This window comes from Anguilla anguilla, chromosome 18 (genome assembly GCF_013347855.1).
Source record: "Anguilla anguilla isolate fAngAng1 chromosome 18, fAngAng1.pri, whole genome shotgun sequence".
In the NCBI taxonomy this organism is placed as follows: domain Eukaryota; kingdom Metazoa; phylum Chordata; class Actinopteri; order Anguilliformes; family Anguillidae; genus Anguilla; species Anguilla anguilla.
The window spans coordinates 1,244,936-1,259,625 of record NC_049218.1 but is presented as its reverse complement, the minus strand read 5'-3'; the positions used below and the strand labels follow the sequence as shown (position 1 = coordinate 1,259,625).

The window sequence follows — 14,690 nt, the reverse complement described above, 5'->3', positions numbered from 1 at the left end:
TGTGGTCCTGAAGACTTGGCTGGGAGGCGGGAAAAGGGCGGGAAAAGGGCGTGGCATGTTAGCTACTCATTAAACATTATTAAATCAACTCATATTCAACACACACATGCACGCACGTTCACACACACACACTCACACACGCACACACACACAGTGAGGATGCTGAACAGCGCCATCTCCTGGTGCAGGGTGGTGAATGTGACGCCGGTGCCCGGGGACCTCCAGAGGGAGAACACGGACGACGTGCTGCAGGACGAGCACCTGAGCGACCAGGAGAACGCCCCGCCCCCGCCGGCCGCCAGCCGCCACGGAGACGCCAGCCAGCCGCCGGCGGAGGGGGAGCCCTGGGAGGACACCGACTTCAACCGCAACAAACTCAGGATCAGCATCAGCAAGGTAACAAACCAACGTTAGCCTAGCGCTCAACTGCAACAAACTCAGGATCAGCATCAGCAAGGTAACAAACCAACGTTAGCCTAGCGCTCAACCGCAACAAACTCAGGATCAGCATCAGCAAGGTAACAAACCAACGTTAGCCTAGCGCTCAACCACAACAAACTCAGCATCAGCAAAGTAACAAACCAACGTTGGCCTAGCACTCAACCACAACAAACTCAGCATCAACAAGGTAACAAACCAACGTTGGCCTAGCACTCAACCACAACAAACTCAGGATCAGCATCAGCAAGGTAACAAACCAACGTTAGCCTAGCGCTCAACCGCAACAAACTCAGCATCAGCATCAGCAAGGTAACAAACCAACGTTAGCCTAGCGCTCAACTCCAACAAACTCAGGATCAGCATCAGCAAGGTAACAAACCAACGTTAGCCTAGCGCTCAACCGCAACAAACTCAGCATCAGCATCAGCAAGGTAACAAACCAACGTTAGCCTAGTGCTCAACCGCAACAAACTCAGCATCAGCAAGGTAACAAACCAACGTTAGCCTAGCGCTCAACCGCAACAAACTCAGCATCAGCATCAGCAAGGTAACAAACCAACGTTAGCCTAGCGCTCAACCGCAACAAACTCAGCATCGGCATCAGCAAGGTAACAGACCTATTCTATTTGATTTCGAAAATGGTTAAACTGCACATACGGTATTATTAAGTAGACTCAAAAGATAAATCATTACATTTATTTAATTATTATTGGATTTACTGAAATTATGGACACTGGTTGCATGCAAATAAGTATAGGCTATGTGACGCCTTCAAATTAATCAGCTTGTTACAGCCTACTTAATGATATTGATGCAACCACAATTTATTTTCTTTGTGTAGATATGGCGTAGTGAAAAGCTATGCTCAGTTTGCTATTCATCTATGCTACTGTAGTTTAGTTAGCCAGCTACGGGCTTGTAATGCCCAGTGCGGGTAATTCACCGATAGTTTGGGATTTGTGTGTGTGCGTGACTTTCTGTCGGCTTCCTAGGGGAACACCACTCCCCCTCACCTGTCTGTCGTCGGTTCCGAGGGGACTCTCCGACCCCCAGTGTGGGAGCCGGCTTTTTGCTCCCGCCCGGCACTATAACACCCGATTCAAGCCGCCACCATTTTGCTGATTGGCTGAGTCGGTAGCTGTAGCTCAGGGGTGTGGTTTTGGGACCCCCGGGCCGGACGGTTCTGAGCAGTTATTCTGACGGGGCTTCTGGGTCCCTGGAGCGGGGTCTCGTTCCTCCAGGGCGTTGTTCTCCGGGTCTCTGCGACGCGGCGGGGAGCCGGACGCCGTCGCGGCTGTCCCGGCTGATGGATGACAGTTGGGCCGCTGCCCATTAAGTGAAGCTACCGCCGCCGCTAACGCTACCGCTGCTGCTGGGGTTTCCTGCCTCTGGCTACAGCCTGACACACAGCAGGGGGAAGCACTCAGAGCAGAAAAAGCTGTACAGTAACGCTTGATTTATACTACAGTGTTCAGTGTGAGTCTGATTGGCTAAAGAGGTCACATGTCATGTTTCCAAGGCCTTAATTGGCTGCTGATTGAAAGAAAAACCCCCCAGGTACTGCAGTCCCCCAGGAGAGGAAATCAAGGTGCTTGATCTAGAGCGGGGTTCCCAAAGTGGATGTGGGTGTATGGGAGGGGGGGTATTGGGGGGGTTGGGCTTGACTAAAAAGTTTGGGAACCACTCAGTTACATAGAGCATACAGCATTGTGAACACCCCAAATACTCTTAGCCTCTGCTTCATTAGCTGCTGGATAGTCTGTCTCCTCTGCAGTGTGTGGGGATGTTTGGGAGCTGCAGTGTGTGGGGGTGTTTGGGAGCTGCAGTGTGTGGGGGTGTTTAGGAGCTGCAGTGTGGGGGTGTTTGGGAGCTGCAGTGTGGGGGGTGTTTGGGAGCTGCAGTGTGTGGGGGTGTTTGGGAGCTGCAGTGTGTGGGGGTGTTTGGGAGCTGCAGTGTGTGGGGGTTTTTGGGAGCTGCAGTGTGGGGGGTGTTTGGGAGCTGCAGTGTGTGGGGGTGTTTGGGAGCTGCAGTGTGTGGGGGTTTTTGGGAGCTGCAGTGTGGGGGTGTTTGGGAGCTGCAGTGTGTGGGGGTGTTTGGGAGCTGCAGTGTGAGGGGTGTTTGGGAGCTGCTGTGTGTGGGGGTGTTTGGGAGCTGCAGTGTGTGGGGGTGTTTGGGAGCTGCAGTGTGGGGGTGTTTGGGAGCTGCAGTGTGTGGGGGTGTTTGGGAGCTGCAGTGTGGGGGTGTTTGGGAGCTGCAGTGTGTGGGGGTGTTTGGGAGCTGCAGTGTGTGGGGGTGTTTGGGAGCTGCAGTGTGTGGGGGTGTTTGGGAGCTGCAGTGTGTGGGGGTGTTTGGGAGCTGCAGTGTGAGGGGTGTTTGGGAGCTGCAGTGTTGTGTGGGGGTGTTTGGGAGCTGCAGTGTGTGGGGGTGTTTGGGAGCTGCAGTGTGTGGGGGTGTTTGGGAGCTGCAGTGTGGGGGGTGTTTGGGAGCTGCAGTGTGTGGGGGTGTTTGGGAGCTGCAGTGTGTGGGGGTGTTTGGGAGCTGCAGTGTGTGGGGGTTTGGGAGCTGCTGTGTGTGGGGGTGTTTGGGAGCTGCAGTGTGTGGGGGTGTTTGGGAGCTGCAGTGTGTGGGGGTGTTTGGGAGCTGCAGTGTGTGGGGGTGTTTGGGAGCTGCAGTGTGGGGGGTGTTTGGGAGCTGCAGTGTGTGGGGGTGTTTGGGAGCTGCAGTGTGTGGGGGTGTTTGGGAGCTGCAGTGTGGGGGTGTTTGGGAGCTGCAGTGTGGGGGGTGTTTGGGAGCTGCAGTGTGGGGGTGTTTGGGAGCTGCAGTGTGGGGGGTGTTTGGGAGCTGCAGTGTGTGGGGGTGTTTGGGAGCTGCAGTGTGTGGGGGTGTTTGGGAGCTGCAGTGTGTGGGGGTGTTTGGGAGCTGCAGTGTGTGGGGGTGTTTGGGAGCTGCAGTGTGGGGGTGTTTGGGAGCTGCAGTGTGGGGGGTGTTTGGGAGCTGCAGTGTGTGGGGGTGTTTGGGAGCTGCAGTGTGTGGGGGTGTTTGGGAGCTGCAGTGTGTGGGGGTTTTTGGGAGCTGCAGTGTGAGGGGTGTTTGGGAGCTGCAGTGTGTGGGGGTGTTTGGGAGCTGCAGTGTGTGGGGGTTTTTGGGAGCTGCAGTGTGGGGGTGTTTGGGAGCTGCAGTGTGTGGGGGTGTTTGGGAGCTGCAGTGTGAGGGGTGTTTGGGAGCTGCTGTGTGTGGGGGTGTTTGGGAGCTGCAGTGTGTGGGGGTGTTTGGGAGCTGCAGTGTGGGGGTGTTTGGGAGCTGCAGTGTGTGGGGGTGTTTGGGAGCTGCAGTGTGGGGGTGTTTGGGAGCTGCAGTGTGTGGGGGTGTTTGGGAGCTGCAGTGTGTGGGGGTGTTTGGGAGCTGCAGTGTGTGGGGGTGTTTGGGAGCTGCAGTGTGAGGGGTGTTTGGGAGCTGCAGTGTTGTGTGGGGGTGTTTGGGAGCTGCAGTGTGTGGGGGTGTTTGGGAGCTGCAGTGTGGGGGGTGTTTGGGAGCTGCAGTGTGTGGGGGTGTTTGGGAGCTGCAGTGTGTGGGGGTGTTTGGGAGCTGCAGTGTGTGGGGGTTTGGGAGCTGCTGTGTGTGGGGGTGTTTGGGAGCTGCAGTGTGTGGGGGTGTTTGGGAGCTGCAGTGTGTGGGGGTGTTTGGGAGCTGCAGTGTGTGGGGGTGTTTGGGAGCTGCAGTGTGGGGGGTGTTTGGGAGCTGCAGTGTGTGGGGGTGTTTGGGAGCTGCAGTGTGTGGGGGTGTTTGGGAGCTGCAGTGTGGGGGTGTTTGGGAGCTGCAGTGTGGGGGGTGTTTGGGAGCTGCAGTGTGGGGGTGTTTGGGAGCTGCAGTGTGGGGGGTGTTTGGGAGCTGCAGTGTGTGGGGGTGTTTGGGAGCTGCAGTGTGTGGGGGTGTTTGGGAGCTGCAGTGTGTGGGGGTGTTTGGGAGCTGCAGTGTGTGGGGGTGTTTGGGAGCTGCAGTGTGTGGGGGTGTTTGGGAGCTGCAGTGTGGGGGGTGTTTGGGAGTTGCAGTGTGGGGGGTGTTTGGGAGCTGCAGTGTGTGGGGGTGTTTGGGAGCTGCAGTGTGGGGGGTGTTTGGGAGCTGCAGTGTGTGGGGGTGTTTGGGAGCTGCAGTGTGTGGGGGTGTTTGGGAGCTGCAGTGTGGGGGTGTTTGGGAGCTGCAGTGTGTGGGGGTGTTTGGGAGCTGCAGTGTGGGGGTGTTTGGGAGCTGCAGTGTGTGGGGATGTTTGGGAGCTGCAGTGTGTGGGGGTGTTTGGGAGCTGCAGTGTGTGGGGGTTTGGGAGCTGCAGTGTGTGGGGGTGTTTGGGAGCTGCAGTGTGGGGGGTGTTTGGGAGCTGCAGTGTGTGGGGGTGTTTGGGAGCTGCAGTGTGTGGGGGTGTTTGGGAGCTGCAGTGTGGGGGGTGTTTGGGAGCTGCAGTGTGTGGGGGTTTTTGGGTCTCACCCGCCCCCTCTCTGCCCCGCAGACGCAGGTGGCGGCGGAGGAGGAGCCCAGCCGGGGGGCGTGTCCCGTGTCCCCGGTGCGAAGCGCGCCCCCGGAGTCGCCCGGCGGCCAGGCGCGCTCGCTGAGATACCGCCGCGCCACCAGCCCCGAGTCCGAGCGGCTGTCTGCCGCCGAGGGCCGCGCCGAGGCCTACGACAAGCGGTGAGCGCCCCGTCCAATCCCCTGCTCCCATTCAGCCCTCCCGTCCGCTCCCGTGCTTCCATTCAACCCTACCCGTCCAATCCCATCTACCTATTCAGCCCTCCAATCCCGGTCTGGTGTCTGACAGTAATGAGTTTGTGCTCTGTGGTGCTGGTCTAACAGTAATGAGTCTGTGCTCTGTGGCACAGGTCTGACAGTAATGCGTTTGTGCTCTGTGGCGCAGGTCTGACAGTAATGCGTTTGTGCTCTGTGGCGCAGGTCTGACAGTAATGCGTTTGTGCTCTGTGGTGCAGGCTGACAGTAATGAGTGTGTGCTCTGTGGCGCAGGTCTGACAGTAATGCGTTTGTGCTCTGTGGTGCAGGCTGACAGTAATGAGTGTGTGCTCTGTGGCGCAGGTCTGACAGTAATGCGTTTGTGCTCTGTGGTGCAGGCTGACAGTAATGAGTGTGTGCTCTGTGGCGCAGGTCTGGTGTCTGACAGTAATGAGTGTGTGCTCTGTGGCGCAGGTCTGGTGTCTGACAGTAATGAGTGTGTGCTCTGTGGTGCAGGTCTGACAGTAATGATTGTGTGCTCTGTGGTGCAGGTCTGACAGTGATGACGTTGTGCTCTGTGGTGCAGGCTGACAGTGATGACGTTGTGCTCTGTGGTGCAGGTCCCGTATGGACATCCTGGGCTCTCCCTCCAGGCAGGTGTACTCGTCCCAGCCGGCGCAGATGCTGTCAGTGGACGTGGCGCCGGGGGACCGGCAGGCCAGCGGCCGGCAGGAGGTGTCAGCCTCCGTGGACCACGAGGCGCTGAGCAACGCCTTCCGCTCGGTGCCGCTGGCCGAGGAGGAGGACTTCGACAGCAAGGAGTGGGTCATCATCAACAAGGAGGCGGAGCTGCGGGACTTCCTGCCGGGGGCGGAGCCCACCACCTCGGGCACCACGGACGAGGAGCCGGAGGAGCTGCGGCCAATCGAGGAGCAGGAGGAGCGGCGGCGGCTCGGGGGCGGGGTCGGGGGCGGGGCCGAGGCCGTGGTCCGGCCCAAGACCCGGGGAATGCTGACGGTGGCCGAGGAGGAGGGGCATGCCCCAAGCCCCACCCACTCGCCCTGTCACTCACTGCCTTCCGCCCGCCCACGGAGGAGGGAGTCGGAGCCCCTCGGACCCCACAGACAGGTAAGAGGCCTCCACACCTGGGCGTACCTGACTGAGACAGCGCATACCTGCTCCCTCTGCCCACCTCATTTCCATGGGGTTCTGCGCTGGCTAACGCTAATGCTAACGCTTCAGTTTGGCTGTCCATCCCCGGTCCCTGTGGCTTCAGGCTTCTCACTCTGCCCTTGGGAAACGGACGCACATGTGAATAAATGACTATTTCATCCTATTCACTGGAGCTTACGGATTTCATTTTTCTGTTTCACGCAGAGTAAATGACATCACGTGTCACAAACGTGATTATTTTACTTTCTCCATACTTCCTTTCTCTGACTTCTCATTATCCCTTTATCAGTCTGCCCATTTATTTTAAATTACTGCATGAAGGCCATTCAGCGGCTTCAATTTGACCTCACGACCTTTGACCTCATACTCAATTTGAGCTTGTGTTTGGCTTCCATTTTCATTCAGTCCTTGCATGAATGTCGAAAGGTCTGTTAGTATGGCTTTGTGTGGCTTAACGTGGGGTATGCAACGCTTTCCAGTCTATTCCTGTTGTCCTGTCACAGACGCTGTTTAGCCGCACTGCTAGGGGAAAACCTTGTACATCCGTGTGTTGAACAGGGAAGTGTGAACTAATGCGGTTCACACTGGCCCTTAAATATTAGTTTATTATTTTCTGTTGGGGTTGGCTGTGGTGTTGCTGAGGGGGAAATCAGTGTGGTTTTATGATTGCGTCGGTTACCATGCACTTTAGCCCATTCAGCGTCCCCTATAAGACGCTCACGGCAGTGGACTCTGAGTGATTAGTCCTGCTGTGAATGTCAGGTAGATATTCCCCCTCCTGAGTGTGGAAACAGGGCGTGCCCGCAGACTGCTTCAAGTCACGCTTCCATACAGCACTCAGGCATTTCACCTAAATGCAACTGAAGTGTTGCTTTCAGATTAGGGACAATATTTCATTTCATTCTATCAGTGTGTGTGTGTGTGTTCATAGAAAATTTTAAGATTTTTGTTCATTTTGTTTGGTAGAGAATTACTGGAAATATGGTCCCCACTTGGCAGGTACAGTGTGATCCCCGTTAGTAACATAGACGTGTGTGTGTGTGTGTGTGTGTGAATGTGTGTCTGTGCACACGTGGGTGTGTGCACGTGTGTATGTATTCATGTGTATGTGCGTGGGGATGCAGGGAAGTTGGCAATGTACCCGTGCATTTTCACTGAAGCCCTTGGCTTCCTAGCTCATGCTAGCTTGTTGTTGGCTACTGCTCTCTGGCATGATTTCCTACCTGTAAAGTTAACTCCACTTACCTGCAGCCTGGCTAGAGATTGGTGTTCTCATGTGCCAATCAACTACCATCGCCACACACAGACAGAGCTACATATTAGACCCAACCACCTGTAGTCGCCTTTTTTTAAGGTAGACTGCTTGTCATCGACATAGATGATTAACTTGGCCGGATCGCATTTAGTTAAATACCTCCTTAAGTGTCTGTTTACCACTGGCAGGTGGGAAAGCCTAATTTCATTGAAATTCTGCATGAGGGTATGTCATTTTACTGACACGTACAGATTCAGCATATTTGAAAAGCATGTTTGAACCAGGTGTCACACACAATCCTTACATAGATTGGGTAGATAATATTTGCATTTGTCTAACCTTTGTTGCAAGACACTCTCATTTTACATCTACTTTTAAGTTTTGGTTCAACCTTTTTTAAATACCTGTACATGGATTGGGCAGGCACACTTTGCAAAAAATATATTAAACAAAATGTTCTTGCAGACATGAATAACGCTACTAAGGATAACAGTAAATATAGCCGAAACTGCAGTGATTTCGGAACAAGCTTAAAATGGCTGCCACGGTAGGCCCTTGCATGATTTACTTCGTTCATAGGTACTTGAGCCAAATCTTTTTCCAGTTGAAGAGAATTTCTCATCCAAATTGAATATGTTTGCAGTATTCAAGTGATTCTGAATTTGAATAATGGGTGTTCAAGTCAATTCTAAGGTGCCATTAAGTGTTTTTTATAGCTGATATAATAGCATATAACAGCTTTATATCAGGATCAACCCTGTAGCTGCGTTGAGATATTGGAATGGTGAAGAATGTATATGAGGTAAAAAATAAATTTAAAAAAATTAAAAAGACCTCACATTTCTAAATAAATATTAAATGCACTGGTGGGAATTAATTCTGTTTAATATTTTTGTTGCACTCTCCTGGTGAAAAGATCACTTTTGTTGATAGTGATATCAACATAAAGATAGTCAGAACTGCCTGAAGATATGCAGTGAAGTTCATGCGCCTAATCAGATATTACTGCTAACTGTGTGTATGCCTCAGATCTGTCTGAGGTGTTATTATCTGAAGTTTGTGAAGACTGTGTTTCACTCTTCTATGTCCTGATATCTCTGTAAAATTCCAGTAATTAGCCTGATAAGTCTTAATACTGAGAGCATATGCAGAGAGCATGTTTAGTATCTCTCTCAGTGTGGGCATGAGTTCAGCTGTAAGCAGAGTTGACAGCAGTCTCATGTTTCGCATTGCATCTCGACGGCTTAATTGAAGTGACTTATGAAATTAGAATTTGTCAGCTTGAATCACATTAGCGTTGTGGAGCCTGGGGACTGTAGTTTTTCTCCATGTCCGTGTATCACAGTTATGTTGTTGAGCTGGGGACTGTAGTTTTTCCTCTTTGTCCGTGTATCACAGTTATGCTGTTGAGCTGGGGACTGTAGTTTTTCCTCTTTGTCCGTGTATCACAGTTATGTTGTTGAGCTGGGGACTGTAGTTTTTCCTCTTTGTCCGTGTATCACAGTTATGTTGTTGAGCTGGGGACTGTAGTTTTTCCTCTTTGTCCGTGTATCACAGTTATGTTGTTGAGCTGGGGACTGTAGTCTTTCCTCTTTGTCCGTGTATCACAGTTATGCTGTTGAGCTGGGGACTGTAGTCTTTCCTCTTTGTCCGTGTATCACAGTTATGTTGTTGAGCTGGGGACTGTAGTTTTTCTCCTTGTCTGTTATGTTTTTTCACGATCCGACCTGGCAGCTCATTTGGAGTGTAAAGGCCAGACAGAGACGAGAAACTGTCTTTATTGAAAAGAAACACTTTGAGAAGATGACCTGTTTGAGTTATTAAGAGTCTGAGCCTGAATATACAGAGACTTAATGGTGACCGCATGGTGCCTGCATAACTAATGCAGCTATGTAGTTATTGATTTGGATGAATCAAAAATCCAACATCTCTGGCACTCCAAGACCAAGGTTGTCTACCTCAGGCAGTTAAAAATGCATGCGTTGCTATTTTCACACACATGTAGTTCCAGTCAGCCAGTCGAATTAACTAGCAGTACAAGCTGTAGTATCAGTGTGAGTGCTAAAGCTGTAGTAGCAGTGTGATTGATCAAGATAGTATGAAGCTGTAGTATCAGTGTGAGTGATTAATCTTGTATCAAGCTGTAGTATCTTGTCTAATATTGTTCAGAGAGGCCCAGAATGGCCCACAGATCTGTTTGCTTTATCTACCGTGCCCTACCCCGTCAGCATTCTACGTAATCTCTTCTAAATAGTGTTCTTCCCACACAAATCCCAAAAATAAGCCTGTAATTATTCCCCATTGACTGTGTATCTTTGCCATTATGTGCTGGAGGAGGATCTCAGGAAGCATTATGGCCCCTGCCTTCTGCTGTACAGAAATACCCAGGCTTTCTGCTCACATCGCTGCTCTGACAGAGTGGTGCCTTTGCCTGAGATAGTGCTTAAATGGACCACACGTTACTTTACTGGAGGGGAAAGGACCCAGGGTGCCGTGTGTGTGGGATCAACAAGAAGAAATAAAGCGTTTGACGTAGGCTGTTAAAAAGCATAGTCCTTACTTCTGTCTCATATATTCAGCTTCCATTTAAACAGGGTGGCGAGCTGTGCACTGAAAGGGTGTTTAATTCCGGTTAGTACGAGTCATTTCGTAGTGTCTTTCTGTGTAGGATGTGTAACAGTGATTTTTTATTTTTATTGTACACCACACAGCACTCGGTAGGACCGTGTGGTCTAAGAATGTTCAGACGCGAGTGGGATTCTGAGTTTTGACGGCGCTGAACGCGTTGCCTCTGGATGACTGAGCTGTGTAGCGTGTGCATTAAAACAATAGCCAGCGACAGGCTAACAGCTCTCCAGTCCCCGCAAGCTGACTAACGCACATTTTCACATCCGCACAAATGTGGCCCTATCATTTTTATTTTTTTTCAATTTGTCATAAAGGCGTTTTCCATCAGTAAGTCGTCTCACATTCTTACCAGATAAAGAGAGACTTCAGAGTCTCTGTTTGATTCCGTTCTCCTTCAGCGGAGAGGGATCTGTAGCGTGTGCAGAGAGAGAGAGAGAGAGAGCGAGGGAGGGACAGGGAGAGAGAGAGAACTTTTTAAAAATAAAATTTTTAAAATAAGAGAAGGACAGAGCAGGAGGTAGTCTTCCCCGCCCCCCGGCCTGACCCCTTTTCCTCCGCTCTTATTGGTCTTTTTCAGTTGGAGGAGGAAAGGCAGCATCAGTCCCAACACTCTTTCCAGAGGCCCAACCAGTTGAGAAGGCTGGCGTCCTATGTCTTCTCCTCCTCAACTCTGGAGACGGAGCAGTACCCCCACCCGGGGGGGTCGCTGATCCAGCGCAGCCGCTCGGCGGAGAGCAGCCCCGCCCGCGGCCCCGCCCGCCGGCACCTGCCCCTGGTGCCCGGCAGCCCCCGGTCCCGCCACTCTGTGCTCAATACGCCGCGGCTGCAGATCCAGCAGATGCTGGCCAAATTAATGAACAAGACGTGAACCAAAGCCCTGTTCCCACGGAGACAGACAGAGAGACAGAGACAGAGAGAGAGAGGGAGGGGGAAAAAGAAGAGAGAGAGACCTTTTTTTGTCTTATTCATGCAATAAACGCGGTCTGCTCCGCTCCGTTCGGAAGCTGAGCGCGGCGCGTGAGCTGCCTTTTTCGCGGGCGGCGGATAGCGCCCGTCCAGAAGGGGGAGGGGGGGTTAAGGGGGGGGGGGGGAGAGGTTGGGCCGAAGTCAGACTGCAGCCGCCCCCGGCAACAGCGGCAGAGGGAAGCGTTTTCCCGCCGTCTGCCTCCCTGAGAGAGCGAGCCGGCGAGCCGAGAATGACCTTCACTGTCACCCCCCCTCCCCCAGCCCCCCCCCCCCCCCCCCCCCCCATGAGACTCCCGTCCTTGTACATTTCCATTTATTTTTAAAAGCAAGATAAGAGACTGCATTTCCATGTTTGTAACCGTGAGCGATTGTTAGGTGTAGGCCAAGTCCATATCGTGTCCATCAAATTCTTTGTTGAGGATGTCACCCTGGCGCACCCCGCCCCTTCACGCCCAGGCGCGGGTGGGGGGGGGGGGCTTAGAAAGATCCAGGGAGACCCGCCCCACTGCTGTCTAATGCTGTACTGCAATGGGCCTGTCCCGCAGCCTGAGTCTGGGTCTGTGCATTCGGTGCCTCTACTGGTGCTGTGAGGACAACTGTGCCTCCCTAGAGAGCCACGGCACTCTACCGCACACCGTGTGTGACCGTGAGGGCTCTCTACCGCACGTGTGTGACCGTGAGGGCTCTCTACCGCACGTGTGTGACCGTGAGGGCTCTCTACCGCACACTGTGTGACTGTGAGGGCTCTCTACCGCACACCGTGTGTGACCGTGAGGGCTCTCTACCGCACACTGTGTGACCGTGAGGGCTCTCTACCGCACACTGTGTGACCGTGAGGGCTCTCTACCGCACGTGTGTGACCGTGAGGGCTCTCTACCGCACACTGTGTGACCGTGAGGGCTCTCTACCGCACACTGTGTGACCGTGAGGGCTCTCTACCGCACGTGTGTGACCGTGAGGGCTCTCTACCGCACACTGTGTGACCGTGAGGGCTCTCTACCGCACACTGTGTGACAGTGAGGGCTCTCTACCGCACACTGTGTGACCGTGAGGGCTCTCTACCACACGTGTGTGACCGTGAGGGCTCTCTACCGCACATGTGTGACCGTGAGGGCTCTCTACCACACACTGTGTGACCGTGAGGGCTCTCTACCACACACTGTGTGACCGTGAGGGCTCTCTACCGCACACTGTGTGACCGTGAGGGCTCTCTACCGCACACGTGTGTGACCGTGAGGGCTCTCTACCGCACACTGTGTGACCGTGAGGGCTCTCTACCGCACACTGTGTGACCGTGAGGGCTCTCTACCACACGTGTGTGACCGTGAGGGCTCTCTACCGCACCGCACCATGTGACCACATGCACCACATGTGTGTGACTGTGTGCACACATGCAGTCAGGTTCTGGGGCTGTTTAAAGAAGAGACCAAATTATTCACAAGTATATCTTATAACTAACAGCATTTTGAATTTTGATCTATGTAAATTGAATCTAAATTCGTAACATTGGTGAACAATTTTAACAACGTCCCTTTTCTGACTAGCTTTTTGACTATTTCGATTATTCGATTTTTACAATCTGTGACAGAAATATTTGAAATTGCCGATGGCGCATAATGCAGGCCAGGATTCCGCACGGCTGCGCGTGCGAGGTCATGGCGGTTTTGCTCTGCACGCATGCTGTGCGCATGCTACCTGTGCTGCCAGGATGACATGGCTAAACAAGGAGGGTCTTTGCAGTCTTCCAAGCATTCTCCAAAAACAAATACTTGTGTATTCAGTGAGAAGGCTACTGTTTTGCCATGGTACTGTAGGGGTTTGGTAAATGGATACATGTATTAGGCTAAGAGCGAACAGAGTAATGGCTTTTATAAGGGTCATGGGATTGCTGTAGATGACAGAGCAGTTTCTTGCCCAAGACTCATCCTTACAGGATGGCGTCATCCTAACGGGCCGAAATGGCTGTTTTTTTACCCAGAATGCACTTATACAACAGGTGTTATTATTGGCAAAAATGGCCTTAATAATGTAGAATTGCGGCTGCAGGCATTTGGAAGGTCAGTCAGACGGGTTTGATATTTTCAGGTTGGGGTCTGGTTGGGCAGTTAGGTGGTTCGGTGGCAGAGCATCTCATCTGGCCGTTGGCTGGGTGGCAGTAGCCCGTTTGCCCCTCAGTAGTAAAGCTGTGTTTTGTCTAACGGCCATGGATGGACTGAGATCTTGTCCAGGGGGCCGACCTGCGCTGGTCAAGCCAAGCTCCCCATCCAAAGAACCGCCCGGATTCAAACCCGATTTCCATTAATGCCATACGAGGGAAATCCTGAACTTTCAGTCAGCCCCGCTTATGATCCATCATTTGCGTTGAACCAGTGGAGATCCATAATCTGCAATAAACAGTCTGCTTTATTTTTAATGCCACTGGTAGGGACGGCAGCGTTGTATGTGTTAATCCTTCCTGGTTATTTCCATGTTGTAGAGTCTGTACGAGGTCGTAGGTCCTCAGTCTGTGCACATATTGGTGTATTTACGGTAGCAAGGTGTAGTTAGTCGTAGGTGACTGGTATATGCAGCAGTTACAGAATGTGAAATGTAGTCGTAGAATCACACTGAAGTATCTGAATATTCACTACTGCACTTTATTTTGTCATGAACGGTGGGAGAGTATATTCACCGAGACTGAGCGAATTCACTGATGTGTGAACGATGGACTGAAAAACCAGTCAAAGTGGTGAAGGTGTGATCACAGGGTTACAGAGGGATTGAGCTAAAGGGCTTTTTTTATTTTTATTCTTTCACTTAAATAATTAGGGGACCTGTCCATCAGCGCTCAATCTGCCACTGAAACTAAAAACTGCAGTGCTGGGAAATACCTTGAAATGGAGGCCCTGATTAAACAAAAAAATAAAAGAAATTGCTTTTGACTATATGTGGAAGACAGATGAGATTATGCGTTGCGTAAAGGTCTTTTCCCATAAGATCTCAGCACACACGTCAGGAAATGCGACGGTGAGCGTGGTTTGTTGTTTTGGTCTGAAAGTCTGTGTTGTGCGAACGCTTGGGGTCTTCGGTGAGCCTTCGTGGCTAGCTTGCGTTACTGCGTGCTATTTAAAGCCTGACTCAGTCAGTCCTCCAGTGTGGATGCTTCAGATGAGAGGGCTTGAGTGCGTCAGTACCGGGCGCCGGCGTGGGTGGATGCTAAGGGCTAAGTTCATGAACGGCGCAGCGGTTCGGCTCCGTCCACAGTGTTACACAACCGCGCGATGACCGCGTAGCATCTCCTGCTAATGTAGCCACTGCGCTAGCGTAGAAGCACAGCAGAGCGTAGAAACGGTTTGGTTTGTTTTCAGCAGAAAAAAACAGTATAAAAAGACAGTAGATCTGGTGTGTGTATGCAATGAGGAAATGTGTCACACAGCAGCCCATGGAGGAACAAATCAGACCGACTCCGTGTACAGCAGCATCCCATAGAATAAAGCTAAAGGAAGAGAAGTACTGTACATACACTCTGGATATT

At 52.2% G+C, this 14,690-nt stretch overlaps 1 protein-coding gene across 2 annotated transcripts in view; it reads left to right on the top strand.

Annotated features, from left to right (window-relative positions):
* The window catches only part of LOC118217827 (tau-tubulin kinase 1-like), a 59,214-nt gene that overhangs the window by 30,070 nt on the left and 14,454 nt on the right, over window positions 1-14,690 (top strand). For both annotated transcript variants that reach the window (XM_035399889.1, XM_035399890.1), the window contains 3 exons: window positions 189-396; window positions 4,943-5,121; window positions 5,775-6,282. In XM_035399889.1, coding sequence (XP_035255780.1) covers window positions 189-396; window positions 4,943-5,121; window positions 5,775-6,282 — 895 coding nt within the window. The remainder of the gene's footprint in view (window positions 1-188; window positions 397-4,942; window positions 5,122-5,774; window positions 6,283-14,690) is intronic.